The 16,946-nt window shown below is 40.4% G+C and overlaps 1 protein-coding gene across 2 annotated transcripts in view; it reads left to right on the top strand.

Moving 5' to 3' along the window:
- SKIC8 (SKI8 subunit of superkiller complex) overlaps positions 1-16,722 on the top strand; it is a 36,370-nt gene extending 19,648 nt beyond the window's left edge. For both annotated transcript variants that reach the window (XM_053708093.1, XM_053708092.1), the window contains one exon: positions 16,309-16,722. In XM_053708093.1, coding sequence (XP_053564068.1) covers positions 16,309-16,398 — 90 coding nt within the window. In that variant the 3' untranslated portion in view covers positions 16,399-16,722. The remainder of the gene's footprint in view (positions 1-16,308) is intronic.
- Positions 16,723-16,946: the final 224 nt, after the last annotated feature.

The following is a 16,946-nucleotide window of genomic DNA, read 5'->3' on the forward strand; positions in this document are numbered from 1 at the left end:
CCCTTTGCCTTCAAAAGAGCATCAATTCTTCTAGCTACACTTGCACTTGTTTTTTAAGGAACTCGGCAGGTAGGTTGTTCCAAACATCTTGTAGAGCTACCACAGTTGTTCTCTGCGTTTAGGCAGCCTCAGTTGCTTAATTTAATCCCAGACAAACTCAATGATGTTGTGCTCAGGCCTCTGTGGAGGCCATACCATTACTTCCTGGAATCCTTGTTCATCTTTACCCTGAAGATATTTCTTAATGACTTTGGCTGTATGTTTGGGGTCATTTTCATGCTTCAGAATAAATTTGGTGATAATTAGATGTCTCCCTGATGGTATTGCATGATGGATAAGTATCTGCCAGTAATTCTCAGCATTGAAGGGGCCATTAATTCTGTCAAAATCCCCAACTACATTTTCAGAAAGGCAGCCTCAAGTTTGGAAGTAACCTCCACCATGCTTCATTGTTAAAGGGACAGTTTACTCAAAAAATGTCTCCCCTTTAATTTGTTCCCAATGATCCACTTTACCTGCTGGAGTGTATTAAATTGTTTACAAGTAGCTCCTTTAACCTTATATTGGCATTTGAAATAGTTGATTTAGCATGTGGTATCTCCACCTATTCTGAAAATTTGTGGCCGCAGGTCCAAGCTATAGATAAGCTTTGTAAACACAGCCAGCAGAAGAGATTACAGTCCCAGTGGGATATAGCAGAGATAAGGTAATACAATGTTGATTTTCCATTGTTCTCGCCAAGTACTGGTGATTGTTTTATGGACAGATATAAGATAAAGAAGCAGGTATATGTGCACAATATGATACAGTATTGCGATCTGATTATACCTACAAGCTCAACCCATTTTATTAGGTTGTGGCTTCAAAACACAAAATCAGAGCTTTAATATACACAAAAAAACATAAAAAGCTATTTTTCATACATTTTTTTTTTCTCTGCAGTAGGTAAAAAAAGCAATTGTAAACACATTAAGCGAAAAACTATTTTTCAGTATACTGTCCCTTTAACTGCAGACACTCATTCTTGTACCGCTCTCCAGCCCTTCAGCAAATTACCTTCTGCTACAGCCAAATATTTCAGCTTTTGACTCATCGGCCTAGAGCACCTGCTGACATTTTTCTGCACCCTAGTTTCTGTATTTTTGTACATAGTTGAGTCGCTTGTCCTTGTTTCCATGTCAAAGGTATGACTTTTTGGCTGCAAGTCTTTCAAGAAGATATGTTCTGACTAGATTTATCCAGACAATAGATGGGTGTACCAGGGTCCCTCTGGCTTCTGCCAATTATGAGTTGATATAACTGGTGGACATCATCTGATTGTAAAGGAAGTAAGCATGATGTGTCTTTTTTTTCCTTAACTGACCACTTAGTTTTACAGTCCTCAACGTTGGCTATTTCTTTGGGCTTTTTTAGAAGAGAATTGGCAGCACATCTGGAAACCCCTGTCTGCCTTGAAATTTATGCCTGGGAGAGACCTTGCTGATGCGGTATAACTAATTTGTGTTTTATTGCTGTGCTTGGGTCTTGCCATGGTGTATGACTTTTGATGTTAAACTTTCTTCAGCAGCCTCACCTTATTAACAGAGTTTGGCTTTTCCTCACCAAGTTTTATTCCTCCTACACAGCTGTTACGGTTTCAGTTAATGATTGTGTTTTAAACAATATATTCAATTGCTGACTATATGCCTGCAAAATCGCTGACTTTGTGCAAATTTACCTAGAATTGATGCTTTTTGGAAAGCAAAGGGTGGTCGCACCAAATATTGATTTAGATTTTTCTTTTGTTCACTCACTTAATATTTTATTTTTATCAGTTAACAAAATGTAAACATTTCTATTTTTGATAGCATTCTTACTTTACAGCATTTTTTTACACCAGCCTAAAACTTTTGCACAGTACTGTATATGTGTGTGTGTATATATATATATATATATATATATATATATATATATATATATATATATGTATATATATGTATGTGTGTGTATATATATATATAATGTATATGTGTGCTTGTGAGTGTGTGTATTATATATATAATCTATAGTACAATAATAAGGGCCTGCACTCCAATCCTCAATTTATGAGAGACATCCACCAGGGTACTACATCAGGGGTAAACACAGCCTTGCACATAAAGACAGCACTCACTGGATATTCGGTTAAAACTTAGCTTTTATTGCAGCAGATCAAGCGATAAAAAGTCCCATGACGTTTCGATGCCTGACAGGCGCTTTTTTTCAAACGGATTCAAAATCACATCAGGCAAATGGAATAACCTGACAACAGAAAGACTGGTTAAAAAAACACTTCAGACGCTGTAGTCTTATATACCCTACATGTCCTTATTATGCCTTTCCGAGATGTGAACACGCGTGCCTGCAGGACACGTCACTTCCGGTTCATTCCGTGAGCTTCCATTGGTGCAACTGACACCATCATCGGCATAAACATCCTCGTAGTCGATCGGATCAGGCACATGGCTAATTAGCATGTGTGACAGGCTAGGAATCCTGGTTTACCCTTATTAAGGACTACAGAGTGAATTAAAAGTTAATGTAACAAAAAACTGTACGCAATGGACAAAAAAGAAGAAAAATGCATATATATATCAGCATTCAGTTCATGCCAAATGTGATATTGTGTATTGTACAGGACAAGAGGGTACATTATTATGTTCCATCAGAGGTACACAATAGGGGAGTTGGCTATGTTAGCCAATCAGGTTGCTTTAGGCTGTCAACATAGATATTGAGCCAAAGTAAGAGTATAGGGAGGTCAGCAAATTCTACCCGTTAGCTTGTGACAGGATTTCAGTGTCAATTTTCATCCAATGAAAGGGCCGTAGTCCAATTGAATATGGAGGCCCTTAGGTTCCACCGTATCAAGGATGTAAATCCATTTTGTCTCCCGCTGTAATAGGTGTCTACCACGGTCACCACCTCTGACCAGGGGTGGTATGTGGTTGATAATCATAGTCCTTAGACTGGAGACACTATGTTTCTGCTGGAAAAAGTGGCGTGCCACTGGCTGATCTGAGGATCCCTTCTTGATCTCCTCCCTAATGGCATGTCTATGGTTGGCCATCCTTTCACGAAGCTATTGTTTCTGCCAGGGATTCAATTTTCTCTGGGATTGCCGAGTTTATTGACTTTCATTTACAGCCAGTCACACGTAACTCATTTTCTTATTTACAGTATTCGACAGCCATGATATTTAAACTTCAGCAACACACAACACTTTACCCTGACGACATTTTAGTTACCATGGATGTTGACAGTCCCTATTCTGTCATCCCCCATGCAGGTGGACTGGAGACTGTCAGGTCCATGGTAAAAGTCTCTCTAATGACTATAGTGGCCCACCATTGGAATTCATGATAGAACTCATGGAACATTGTTTGAAGAAAAATTATTTCAGATTTGAGAGGGACTTTTACCTTCAGCTGTCAGGTACGGCCATGGGGTCAAATATGGCCCCTACGTATGCCAACCTGTACATGCTAGGATATGAGCTCACCATAATGAAACCTTTACTGCACCCATGTATTTCATTTTACACCCGGTATATAGATGATCTATTTCTAGTATGGACAGGGACAGCAGCACACCTTCAACAGTGGGTTTATGAGTTGAATCACACCGATTCTCCCATTAGATTCAAGTTGGAATGTAGTCAGTGTAGCGTACATTTTTTAGATCTTAATATTTTTAAGGTCGAATTGGATGGGGGGGGGTGTCGGTTTGGTACATCTTTGTATACCAAACCTACCGACAGGAACTCGCTGTTACTGTCCTCAAGCTGTCATCCTTACCACCAAAAGATGGGTATCATTTCCTCACAGTTGACCTGGGTGGTTAGGAATAATTCTGAGCCGGAATTCCTCCAACAACAGTTAGACACCATGTGCATGAAATTACAGGCAAGAGGGTATTCAATGAAGGACATAGAGATGGCTAGAAGCAGATTGGAGAAGCACTCTCAAGTTTCGTTGTTGAACAAAACAAAGGACCAAACTAGTGGTTTGAACCCAACTTTGAATTTTGTTACAACATTCACACCTGAACTCACCCATATCACTGAGGCAGTTCGTAAACGATGGGATTTACTACAGCCTGTCAAATTGGAGACAGAAACCCCCTCAAATGGTCTACAGACGAGCCAGGAATATCCGTGACATTTTGGTCAAGACGGACCCTAAGGAGTCCTATCAGGAGGACACATGGCTCACATCAACAAAGAAGGGATGTTTCAAGTGTGGGGATTGCATAACATGCAACGGGATGCAGATGGACTCTACATTTCAGCATCCACATTCTAACAAATGTTACAAGATTCATCATAGGTTGTCCTGCAATAGTATTTGTGGTTTATATCTTGATTTGTCCTTGTTCTCTATTTTACGTGAGGAAAACCATTACCACCTTTCGTGAAAGGATCGCCAACCATAGACATGCCATTAGGGAGGCAATTAAGAAGAGATCCTCAGATCAGCCAGTGGCACGCCACTTTTTCCAGCAGAAACATAGTGTCTCCAGTCTAAGAACTTTGATTATCGACCACATACCACCCCTGGTCAGAGGTGGTGACCGTGGTAGACGCCTATTACAGCGGGAGACTAAATGGATTTACAACCTTGATACGGTGGAACCTAAGGGCCTCAATATTCAATTGGACTACGGCCCTTTCATTGGATGAAAATTGACACTGAAATCCTGTCACAAGCTGATGGGTAGAATTCGCTGACCTCCCTAAACTCTTACTTTGGCTCAATATCTATGTTGACAGCCTAAAGCAACCTGATTGGCTGACGTGGCCAAATCCCCTATTGTGTACCTCCGTTGGAACATAATAATGTACCCTCTTGTCCTGTACAATACACAATATCACATTTGGCATCAATTGAATGCGGATATATATGCATATTTCTTCTTTTTTTTTTTTTTTTTTTTGTCTATTGCGTACAGTTTTTTGTTAAATTAACTTTTAATTCACTCTGTAGTCCTTAATAAGGGTATACCCAGATTCCTAGCCTAGCACGCAGCATCACATATGCTAATTAGCCATGTGCCTGATCCGATCGCCTACGAGGATACTTATGCTGATGATGGTGTCAGTTGCACCAATGGAAGTTCACGGAACGAACCGGAAGGGGCGTGTCCTGCAGGCACGCGTGTTCACATCTCAGAAAGGCGCTCTTATCGTTGGGCATAATGAGGACATGTAGGGTATATAAGACTACAGCGTCTGAAGTTTTTTTTAACCAGTTTTCCTGTTGTCAGGTTATTCCATCTGCCTGATGTATTTTTGAATCCATTTGAAAAAGGTGCCAGTCAGGCATCAAAACTTCATGGGACTTTTTATTGCTTTTTATCTGCTTCAATAAAAGCTAAGTTTCTCCAACATTGGTGTGTCCGGTCCACGGCTTCATCCTTACTTGTGGGATATTCTCTTCCCCTACAGGAAATGGCAAAGAGAGCACCCAGCAAGAGCTGTCCATATAGCCCCCCCTCTGGCTCCGCCCCCCTGTTATTCTCTTTGCCGCTCTGAACAAGTAGCATCTCCACGGGGATGGTAAAGAGTATGTGGTGTTAGTTGTAGTTTTTTATTCTTCTATCAAGAGTTTGTTATTTTAAAATAGTGCCGGTTTGTACTATTTACTCTGCAACAGAAAATGAAGAAGATTTCTGTTAAAGAGGAGTATGATTTTAGCACTAGTAACTAAAATCCATTACTGTTCCCACGCAAGGCTGTTGAAACCAGAGAACTTCAGTTGGGGGGAACAGTTTGCAGGCTTATCTGCTTCAGGTATGATCAGTCATATTTCTAACAAGACATGTTAATGCTAGAAGACTGTCAGTTTTTCCCTTAAGGGATAAGGAAGCCATTTTCTTAGATAACAGATTAAGGCTTATAAATGGGCTCTATACTGGTTGACACTATGGTGGGCTAAATCGATTGCCATATTTATATGGCATTTAGAATGTGTTTGTGTAATTAAAAACACTTTGGGAACGTTTTTTTCGCCTGGCAGTTGGTTAGACTACTATTCCAGTCAGAAAGGCCCCTTCACTCAGAGGAAGGAGGCCCCGTTTTCGCACCTCAGTTGCGCAGTTTTCTTCCAAGGCAGTGCATGCAGCTTCATGTGAGGGGTCCTGTGGCTCAAAAAACGGACTCAGGAAGGTTTACTTCAGTGGTAAATAACTCTCAGGGAAGGTAAAAAGCCACAGCAAGGCTGTGGCAGTGATTGTAGTGTGTTAAGATTGTTGATTTGAACAAATAGCTCCGGTTTGCTCATTTTAAGGGTTAAAGTCTTGAAACTTGTTGTGCAATACTTTCAAGGCATTAGGACACTGGGGTGCAAATTTTGTTAAAATCGGATATTGCCTTCATAGTTTTTCAAACTTGCAGAAATAAAGGGTGCCTTTTTATTATTTAAAGGGACAGTAACGGTTTTGTTTAAAAACGTTTTTATTGCATTATTAGCCTGCCAAATTCTGTCTAACATGTCTGTACCTTCAGATAGCATATGTTCTGTGTGTATAGAGGCCAAGGTGGTTCCCCCTTTAACTATTTGTGCAAAATGTGCCAGGGCGTCCAAACAAAGTCAGGACAGTGATGTCACATTTAATAGAATTGCCCAAGATGAAGATAGTGGGGATAGTTCCTCATCCTCTCCTTCTGTGTCCACACCAGTGTTGCCCGCGCAGGCGATACCTAGTACATCTAGCGCTCCAATGCTTGTTACTATGCAGCAATTAACTGCAGTAATGGATAATTCTATAGCAAATTTATTATCCAAACTGCCATCATTTCCTAGAAAGCGTGATTGCTCAGTTTTAAACACAGAGGATGAGCAAGTTGGCGCTGACAATAACTTATCTGTTGTACCCTCACATCAATCTGAATTGGCAGTGAGGGAGGGTCTGTCTGAAGGGGAAATTTCTGATTCAGGAAAAGTTTCACAGCAGGCAGAACCTGATATCGTGGCATTTAAATTTAAGCCCTGCTCAAGGAGGTGCTAACTACGCTCGATGATTGTGATTCTTTGGTAATTCCAGAGAAGCTGTGCAAAATGGACAAATTCTTAGAGGTCCCAGTGCACGCTGATGCCTTTCCGATACCCAAGAGGGTGGCGGACATAGTGACTAAGGAGTGGGAAAGGCCAGGTATTCCTTTTGTTCCACCTCCTATATTCAAGAAAATGCTCCCCATTGTCGACCCCAGAAGGGACGCATGGCAAACGGTTCCTAAGGTTGAGGGGGCAGTTTCAACGCTAGCCAAGCGCACAACTATTCCTATTGAGGACCGTTGTGCTTTCAAGGATCCTATGGATAAAAAATTGGAAGGATTGCTGAAAAAGATATTTGTCCAGCAAGGTTTCCTTCTTCAACCAATTTCGTGCATTATTCCTGTCACCACGGCAGCGTCTTTTTGGTTCGAGGAACTAGAAAATTCGCTTCAAAATGAGAGTCCATATGATGAAGTCATGGACAGAATTCACGCACTGAAGTTGGCTAATTCCTTTATCTTGGATGCCGCTTTCCAATTGGCTAAGTTAGCGGCGAAAAATTCAGGTTTTGCTATAGTGGCGCGCAGAGCGCTTTGGCTTAAATCTTGGTCGGCGGATGTGTCGTCCAAAACTAAATTGCTTAATATTCCTTTCAAGGGTAAGACCCTTTTTGGGCCGGAATTGAAAGAGATTATTTCTGATATTACTGGTGGTAAGGGCCATGCCCTCCCACAGGATAAGCCTTTCAAGGCTAAGAACAAATCTAATTTTCGTTCCTTTCGCAATTTCAGGAACGGACCAAATCCTAACTCTGCAGCTTCTAGACAAGAAGGCAACGCTTCCCAGCCTAAACCAGCATGGAAACCATTGCAAGGCTGGAACAAGGGTAAACAGGCCAAGAAGCCTGCTGCTGCTACCAAGACAGCATGAAGGGGTAGCCCCCGATCCGGGACCGGATCTAGTAGGGGGCCGACTTTCTCTCTTTGCTCAGGCTTGGGCAAGAGATGTTCCGGATCCCTGGGCACTAGAAATAGTCTCTCAGGGGTATCTTCTAGAGTTCAAGGAACTTCCTCCAAGGGGAAGGTTCCACATGTCTCGCTTATCTTCAGACCAGATAAAAAGACAGGCATTCTTACATTGCGTAGGAGACCTATTAAAGATGGAAGTGATACACCCAGTTCCAACAGCGGAACAAGGCCTGGGTTTTTACTCAAACCTGTTCGTAGTTCCCAAAAAAGAGGGAACCTTCAGACCAATTCTGGATTTAAAAATTCTAAACAAATTCCTCAGAGTTCCATCTTTCAAGATGGAAACCATTCGGACGATTTTACCAACAATCCAGGAGGGTCAATATATGACTACCGTGGATTTAAAGGATGCGTATCTGCATATTCCTATCCACAAAGATCATCATCAGTTCCTGAGGTTCGCCTTTCTGGACAAACATTATCAGTTTGTGGCTCTTCCATTCGGTTTAGCCACTGCTCCCAGAATTTTCACAAAGGTGCTAGGGTCCCTTCTAGCAGTGCTAAGGCCGAGGGGCATTGCTGTAGCACCTTACCTAGACGACATTCTAATCCAAGCGTCGTCTCTTTCCAAAGCAAGGGCTCATACAGACATTGTATTAGCCTTTCTCAGGTCTCAAGGGTGGAAGGTGAACATGGAAAAGAGTTCCATGTCCCCGTCCACAAGGGTTCCTTTTCTGGGAACAATAATAGATTCTGTAAAAATGAAAATATTTCTGACAGTGGTCAGAAAGTTAAAGCTTCTAAACGCTTGTCAAGTTCTTCAATCTATCCCTCTGCCTTCCATAGCTCAGTGCATGGAGGTAATAGGATTAATGGTTGCAGCAATGGACGTGGTTCCTTTTGCTCGAATTCATCTAAGACCATTGCAAATGTGCATGCTCAAACAGTGGAATGGGGATTATGCAGACTTGTCTCCCCAGATTCAAGTAGACCAGGTAACCAGAGAATCACTCCGCTGGTGGTTGACTCAGGATCACCTGTCTCAGGGAATGAGTTTCCGCAGACCAGAGTGGGTCATCATCACGACCGACGCCAGTCTCTTAGGCTGGGGCGCGGTCTGGGACTCCCTGAAAGCTCAGGGTCTATGGTCTCGGGAAGAGTCTCTTCTCCCGATAAACATTTTGGAACTGAGAGCGATATTCAATGCGCTCCTGGCCTGGCCTCAACTAGCGGAGGCCGGATTCATAAGATTTCAGTCGGACAACATGACGACTGTAGCGTACATCAATCATCAGGGGGGAACAAAGAGTTCCTTGGCGATGAGAGAGGTATCCAAGATCATCAAATGGGCGGAGGATCACTCCTGCCATCTATCTGCTATTCACATCCCAGGAGTAGACAACTGGGAGGCGGATTATTTGAGTCGTCAGACTTTCCATCCGGGGGAGTGGGAACTCCACCCGGAGGTCTTTGCCCAGTTAACTCAACTATGGGGCACTCCAGATATGGATCTGATGGCGTCTCGTCAGAACTACAAGGTTCCTCGTTACGGGTCCAGATCCAGGGATCCCAAGGCGATACTAGTGGATGCATTGGTGGCGCCTTGGTCGTTCAATCTAGCTTATGTGTTTCCACCGTTCCCTCTCCTTCCCAGGCTTGTAGCCAGGATCAAACAGGAGAAGGCCTCTGTGATACTGATAGCTCCTGCGTGGCCACGCAGGACTTGGTATGCAGACCTGGTGAATATGTCATCGGCTCCACCATGGAAGCTACCTTTGAGACAGGATCTTCTAGTACAAGGTCCGTTCGAACATCCAAATCTAGTCTCTCTGCAACTGACTGCTTGGAAATTGAACGCTTGATTCTATCTAAGCGTGGGTTTTCAGATTCGGTTATAGATACTCTGATTCAGGCCAGGAAGCCTGTGACTAGGAAAATTTACCATAAGATATGGAAAAAATATATCTGTTGGTGCGACTCCAAGGGATACTCTTGGAGTAAAATCAAAATTCCGAGGATACTTTCCTTTCTCCAAGAGGGTTTGGATAAAGGTTTGTCAGCTAGTTCTCTAAAAGGACAGATATCTGCTCTGTCTGTTTTGTTGCACAAACGTCTGGCAGCAGTGCCAGATATACAGGTGTTTGTACAGGCTTTAGTCAGAATCAAGCGTGTCTACAGACCTTTGACTCTTCCTTGGAGTCTAAATTTAGTTCTTTCAGTTCTTCAAGGGGTTCCGTTTGAACCTTTGCATTCCATAGATATTAAGTTACTATCTTGGAAAGTTCTGTTTTTAGTTGCTATTTCTTCTGCTAGAAGAGTTTCTGAATTATCTGCTTTACAGTGTACTCCTCCCTATCTGGTATTTCATGCAGATAAGGTAGTTTTACGTACCAAACCTGGTTTTCTTCCAAAAGTAGTTTCCAACAGGAATATTAACCAGGAAATAGTTGTTCCTTCCCTATGTCCGAATCCAGTTTCGAAGAAGGAACGTTTGTTACACAACCTAGATGTGGTCCGTGCTTTGAAATTCTATTTAGAAGCAACAAAGGATTTTAGACAAACTTCATCCTTGTTTGTCGTGTATTCTGGTAAGAGGAGAGGGCAGAAAGCTACTGCTACCTCTCTTTCTTTTTGGCTGAAAAGCATCATCCGATTGGCTTATGAGACTGCTGGACGGCAGCCTCCTGAACGAATTACAGCTCATTCTACTAGAGTTGTGGCTTCCACATGGGCCTTCAAGAACGAGGCTTCTGTTGATCAGATCTGTAAGACTTGGTCTTCTCTGCATACTTTTGCCAAATTTTACAAATTCGATACTTATGCTTCTTCGGAGGCTGTTTTTGGGAGAAAGGTTTTGCAAGCCGTGGTGCCTTCTGTTTAGGTAACCTGATTTGCTCCCTCCCTTCATCCGTGTCCTAAAGCTTTGGTATTGGTTCCCACAAGTAAGGATGAAGCCGTGGACCGGACACACCAATGTTGGAGAAAACAGAATTTATGTTTACCTGATAAATTTCTTTCTCCAACGGTGTGTCCGGTCCACGGCCTGCCCTGGTTTTTAATCAGGTTTGAAAAATTTCTTTCTTTATACACTACAGTCACCACGGCACCCTATAGTTTCTCCTTTTTCTCCTAACCGTTGGTTGAATGACTGGGGAGCGGGGCCAGAGGGGGGGCTATATGGACAGCTCTTACTGGGTGCTCTCTTTGCCATTTCCTGTAGGGGAAGAGAATATCCCACAAGTAAGGATGAAGCCGTGGACCGGACACACCGTTGGAGAAAGAAATTTATCAGGTAAACATAAATTCTGTTTTTAACCGAATATCCAGTGAGTGCTGTCTTTATGTGCAAGGATATATATATATATATATATATATATATATATATATATATATATATATATATATATATATATATATTCGACACACAGAATGGCACATGGAAGAGTTAGTTACAGCATTTGGCCAAATGGTTTAAGCCCAGGACCACGTCAAGGTCTCTTCCTCCCTGGGTCCCTACCTACAGCCACACAATGCATGCTTTCAAACAAACTGAGATACGAGAGAGCACAGACCTTATGTAATTTCCCTAGACACATACAAAACAAGGATATGGACTACACTCTCAAAATGGCCTGGGTAACATGCTATGTCACTGCAAAACTCACAGCCCTAAGATACTCACAGACAGCTGTACATCTCCCATCAACTCAAGCAGTTAACCCCTGATCAGAATGGGTGCAAAGCCCATAGGGAAAATTACAACCCAAAATAACACAGAAAATCTGGCACTCTCTTGCAAGCACACAGCAATATTAAGAGCAAACATAAAAGAGTTAGTTACTGCAGTTAGCCAAACGGTTTAAGCATAGGACCACGTCAAGGTCTCTTCCTCCCTGTAGTGAGGGATGCAACAGATGTGTGTTTTATGAGTTATGCACTTCAGCACTCAATTGCGCTGATCTGTGAGTTCGCACAGTCTACCACTTTGTGGTTTCCTCAAAAATCTCCTGAGAATCTAGAATTTAGCTCTATGCTGCGACATATACAAGCACCCTGTGATTCTGCTGTAATGGAAGAAAGCAAGCTTCACTTCAGTTGTACATCTTTTGCCACTTGATGACCCACTTTAGTTTTATCTGTTCAAAGATTGTCTCGCTGCCCTGAGGGGAGTGAGAAACCAAGACAGTCCGGAAACAAGTTAATATACTTTATTTCTTTTGATCTGTTTTCTGACCTTATGGAGTCATCCATATATCCAGGAAGTGCATAGCTATCTAGGATACTACTGCTGTGTTTGTACTGATCTGTACTGCTTTGAGAACACAAAAGCTATTGGATGTCGTAGACTAACAGTTCTTTCTTTTCAATCAATTCTGAGTTTTAAATTAAAGAGTTAGATAAAATATCAGATTCTGCTAGTATATACCACTTAGAACAGACAGCTTCAGCTTTTCATTCATCCTAATGTATTGCTGCCAGTTTTCTGCCTCATTGTGTGCCCTTCTGTATCGCACCTCATTGTACTGAGATTTATTACAAAACTATTACGGCATCATCTGCAAAGGGTTTGCTTCCAGCATTAGTTCTCAATTCTGATGTAACCTTTGGTTGCCAGAAACTTGATTTTGTTTGAGTATTTCAAACAAAATATGGAGTCATATTTTTTTTTAAATTATTTTTCTGATACTCTCTCTAGTAAATTGAATGGCATGGGAAAGCCAGATTGATCCTTTAAAGCAGGGTCCTTCCAACTTTTTTTCCCCAAGACCCATTGCCATGGTACTACACACCTTTTGCAACCTAATTTTTATGCTTGGTCTGAAAATGTCTGAAGTTATATACAACAAGATAGCTGCAATTTTTGGCAAAGTGACTAAAATGTGTGCATACTTGTATTCCTGATTACCTATTACAACACTTTTATAGTGTTGTAATAGGTAATAACACACACCACACACACACTCACTCATACAACACACATACACCACACACTCTCATACAACACACACACACACATTCTCATGCAAAACACACGCTACAATATACACACACTCTAGGATAAAAACAGAATATCTCACAGCGCTTTCACCACTGAAATTCCTTGTAGCTCCTTAGAGTATGGATACCTAGCTTATCCTGTGTATGTAGATTAAAATGGAGGAATCTAAGGAGCGCCTGTGAATAGGCTAAGGATATGTATTTTCAACAGTAAAACTGACAGACGAATATCGTTATAGATAATTCACATATAATAAAATCATGGATCCATATTATTAACAATATAAAACATATAATTACGAATTAAATAAAATGTATAGTTAGTATTGCAATAATCCTGTTAGTCCGTATGACAAAGTAATACTCCTAGTGGCATCAGATTGTCATCTACCCCTATACATTGGAATAAGGGACAATCGCTGATAGTGGATGCACACACACCACACACACACACTCATACAACACACACACTTTCTCATACAACATGTACACACCACGCGCACCCTTATACAACACATCACTGGCACCCTTATACAACACATCACGCGCATTCTCATACAACACATATACACCACACACACTCGTATCTAAAAGAGAAGAACACAGAAGCGCCCAATGGCCTAATACCCAACACACAAGATGGAATCAAATAGGCAAGAAATATACTCACAAACGAAATGCACCCTGGGGTGCAACAAAGTCAGACTGGAACCTCACAGTTGCCCAGCTGGCAGTCCAAGGAAGCAACCTTGTCTGTGGTGTCCAAGATGTTCCTATATAAAGAGATACAGAGCCAACATAGCCCAGCACAGTTTGATATAGGATATACTGTATGTATGTATATGTATATATAGGAAATAGGCACACTTACATATTTCTAAGCACCTCCAGGTGCAATAAACACAGGCTGGAGCTTTTCAGCCGCCCAGCTGACTGATTCCAAAGGTTTCAGCAAACAAAAATTGTTCCCAAAAAAAGTGGGGGTAAAGATTGACCCTAGATAAAAACAGCAGCAAGTGTACAGATTAAAAAAATACTTTATTAAAAGCAACATGTTTTTCAGCCTCCATGAGGATTATTATATTCTTTTGGAGCTACCTCAACTGTACACTATTGGTTGTATGGACTACTATTTGTTAGTTTAAAGGAATATTATCTTATTGTTTTAGATTTCCTACATTTTTTATTATATGATGTTGTTTTAATTATTATTACATTATATTGACTAAGAGCGCCCCTGGAGGATTGGTGTGCAATGACACACCACTTCCTTATTCTTGTACACATACTCTCTTATAACACACACCACACACACTCTCCTACAACAGTCAAACAACCCACATAATAGTTCTAAAAGCCAATAAATAGTACATCACAATGCAAGGGTTCAGCAGTAAGGGAGGAATCTAAAGGAGGATCATTTTCATAAGTTAAAGTGAAGGTAAAGTTACGTTGGTCTCTATCCAGAATTTCATTTATGTGGTAAAAATAACATAGGTCTCATTCATCATTTTTTTTAATTAATGCTTTAAATCGAGTTATCAACATTTTTATGGCAATTTACTGACCTCATTTATTCAACCCGTTTTTAGTTGTTTTTTTCTTCATTGTGGTCACGTTTTTAGCTCGTCCTATTGAAATTTAGGCCGTTAGGCGGCCGTCACTGCACGTCATCCTCCTATTCATTAAAGAGCGCATGCGCGACTAATTTTTCCATAACATTCAATTCCGCACGTTCCCGTGTCGCGCATGCGTTCTATTTACATGTCTGAATCCAATACGTCATCTGCAACGTATAAATTATACAGACAAGCGCATCTTTTCACTTTGCAAGCAGCTGATTACAAGTTACTTTCTCACATGCTCACGATCATGATTTTTAAACATAATTTATATGTCTCAAACTATAAATGATATTATATCTGAATAGCCGCTATTATTTTTAAGCATAATAGTTTGTCTATATATCGGGTGTTAGCGCATGCGCTGTTAAAAGCTGTATCGGGAACACGCTTTTGAGAGACGTAGACTGCTGGTGGGGCCACTCTATACGTCACTAACCTAAAACACGGAAATAAGGGTTGGGAGGAGTCAGCTGCGAAACGGTAGGGATTTATAAATATTTATATTTCTAAAACTAGCTATGTAATAGAGAAATAAACTTTGCGATTGTATTATATTAATATTAACAAATTCAGTGCTGTCTTCTGGAAGTAAAAAGTTTACCTTCACTTTAAAGAAGAAAATGATACCTAGATACTGGAAAAAAAATACAAGTTCCAAACCCAGTAGAATGGATAGGCCTTGTCTCCTATGCATTGAAACTGGAACAGATAACTTATGTGTATAGAGGCAAGAAGGATTCATCTGCTCTAATAGAATCCTACTGGGATGAAAAGAAAGCCCTAGCACTCTGCCCTCGATACTGCATCACACCTAACACTACATTACCTGCTCCATCCACTTACACACAACGATTCCAGGGGGATTTGTCCAACACCAATTTCCTGTTTTTTGAAGAAATTGCTGCTATAATAGGCTTGAGGTATGCTAGAGGAACGTATAGTAATCGATATAGCTAACTATGAAGACAAGTCTAATCTCAGACTTTAAAAATGTCATGACCAACTTGTATTACTACTTTCCTGTTTCTGTTTGACTCAATTGGTTGTATTTTATTTTGTTGTTTTTTTTTTCTTTTTTTTAAAAAAAACTAATAAAAATGAATAACTTAAAAAAAGTTAAAGAAGTAATTAAAATGAAATCATTATATATTATCCATAATTAAAGGGACATACTGTAATATTTTTTCTTCCCTTTAATTTGTTCCCAATTATCAGTTTTACCTGCTGGAGCGTATGTAATTGTTTACCTTTATTTTGCTATTAAAAATAGCTGTTTTTCTCTGTTAAAACTACCACCTATACTGCAAATTGCAGTGCAGCTGTAATTGCTGCAGCAGCTTTAAATACAATGAAATCTTCTCAGTTGCTTGCCTAATTATTTTTACGTGTCCCTTTTAATTAGAACCGTGAGGGTTGTTGTTGTGTTTTTTTTTTTAAAGTCACTATTGTGTCATTTAACAAAAAAAAAATCAAGCCTAACTTTTAAATGCTGTTACTTCATAACTCTATTATATGTTCTTTATTTCTGGACTATGACAACTCATGAGCAAGGGACAAAGCTACTGGAGCAGTCTGCCAATCTATCAATAAAGCAATATATTTGCTTGGTGTTCTATTAAAGTGTATTCTAGAGTCACTAGACTGGTATTTAAATCAACTGTTGTATTGTAGTATTAACTTCACAATTCTGTGCTTTCCCTCTAGGTCTGGGGTGTGCAGTACAACAAAAATGGCTCTAAAATTGTGTCCGTTGGAGATGATCAGGAAATTCACGTTTATGACTGTCCCATATGATGCACTTTACTCAGGGTAGATTTGCAAGGAAATAACGCAGCTACTGGATAACACAGATAATGGAAACTGATTGGAACCATCCTGCAAAAAAACAAGACTTTCACATCATAGAATAGCACCGGCTGCGTCACATCAAGTTGTGTGTATACAAGAATTCAATTTTTTGCTTCCAGAATTACTATTGGAGTTATATTCAATTCTTCCTACGCCAGAACCTATTTGGACCACAAACTATCCATTATATACTGGATTTGTAAATCCTTTTATGTTGTTTTATTATATTTTCAGAAAAAGTAGGAATAATTAAACTTTAAACTTGACAAAGACTGTATTTGACTCTTTTTAAATATCACACAGTGGCCCCTTCTTGCTAGAAAAAAATGTTTATGGCACACATGGTTTTCGCTGAGACTAATCTGTTTTGCTTTCATTTATTCAAATCATATTTTGTTATTTATGATATTTTGACCCATTATTTGTCGGCATAAAAATGCTTTCCATAAATTGCCATATTGTTTCATGATTCAGATAGAGCAAGCAATTAAAAT

The sequence above is a fragment of the Bombina bombina genome, chromosome 3, assembly GCF_027579735.1.
Source record: "Bombina bombina isolate aBomBom1 chromosome 3, aBomBom1.pri, whole genome shotgun sequence".
NCBI lineage: Eukaryota > Metazoa > Chordata > Amphibia > Anura > Bombinatoridae > Bombina > Bombina bombina.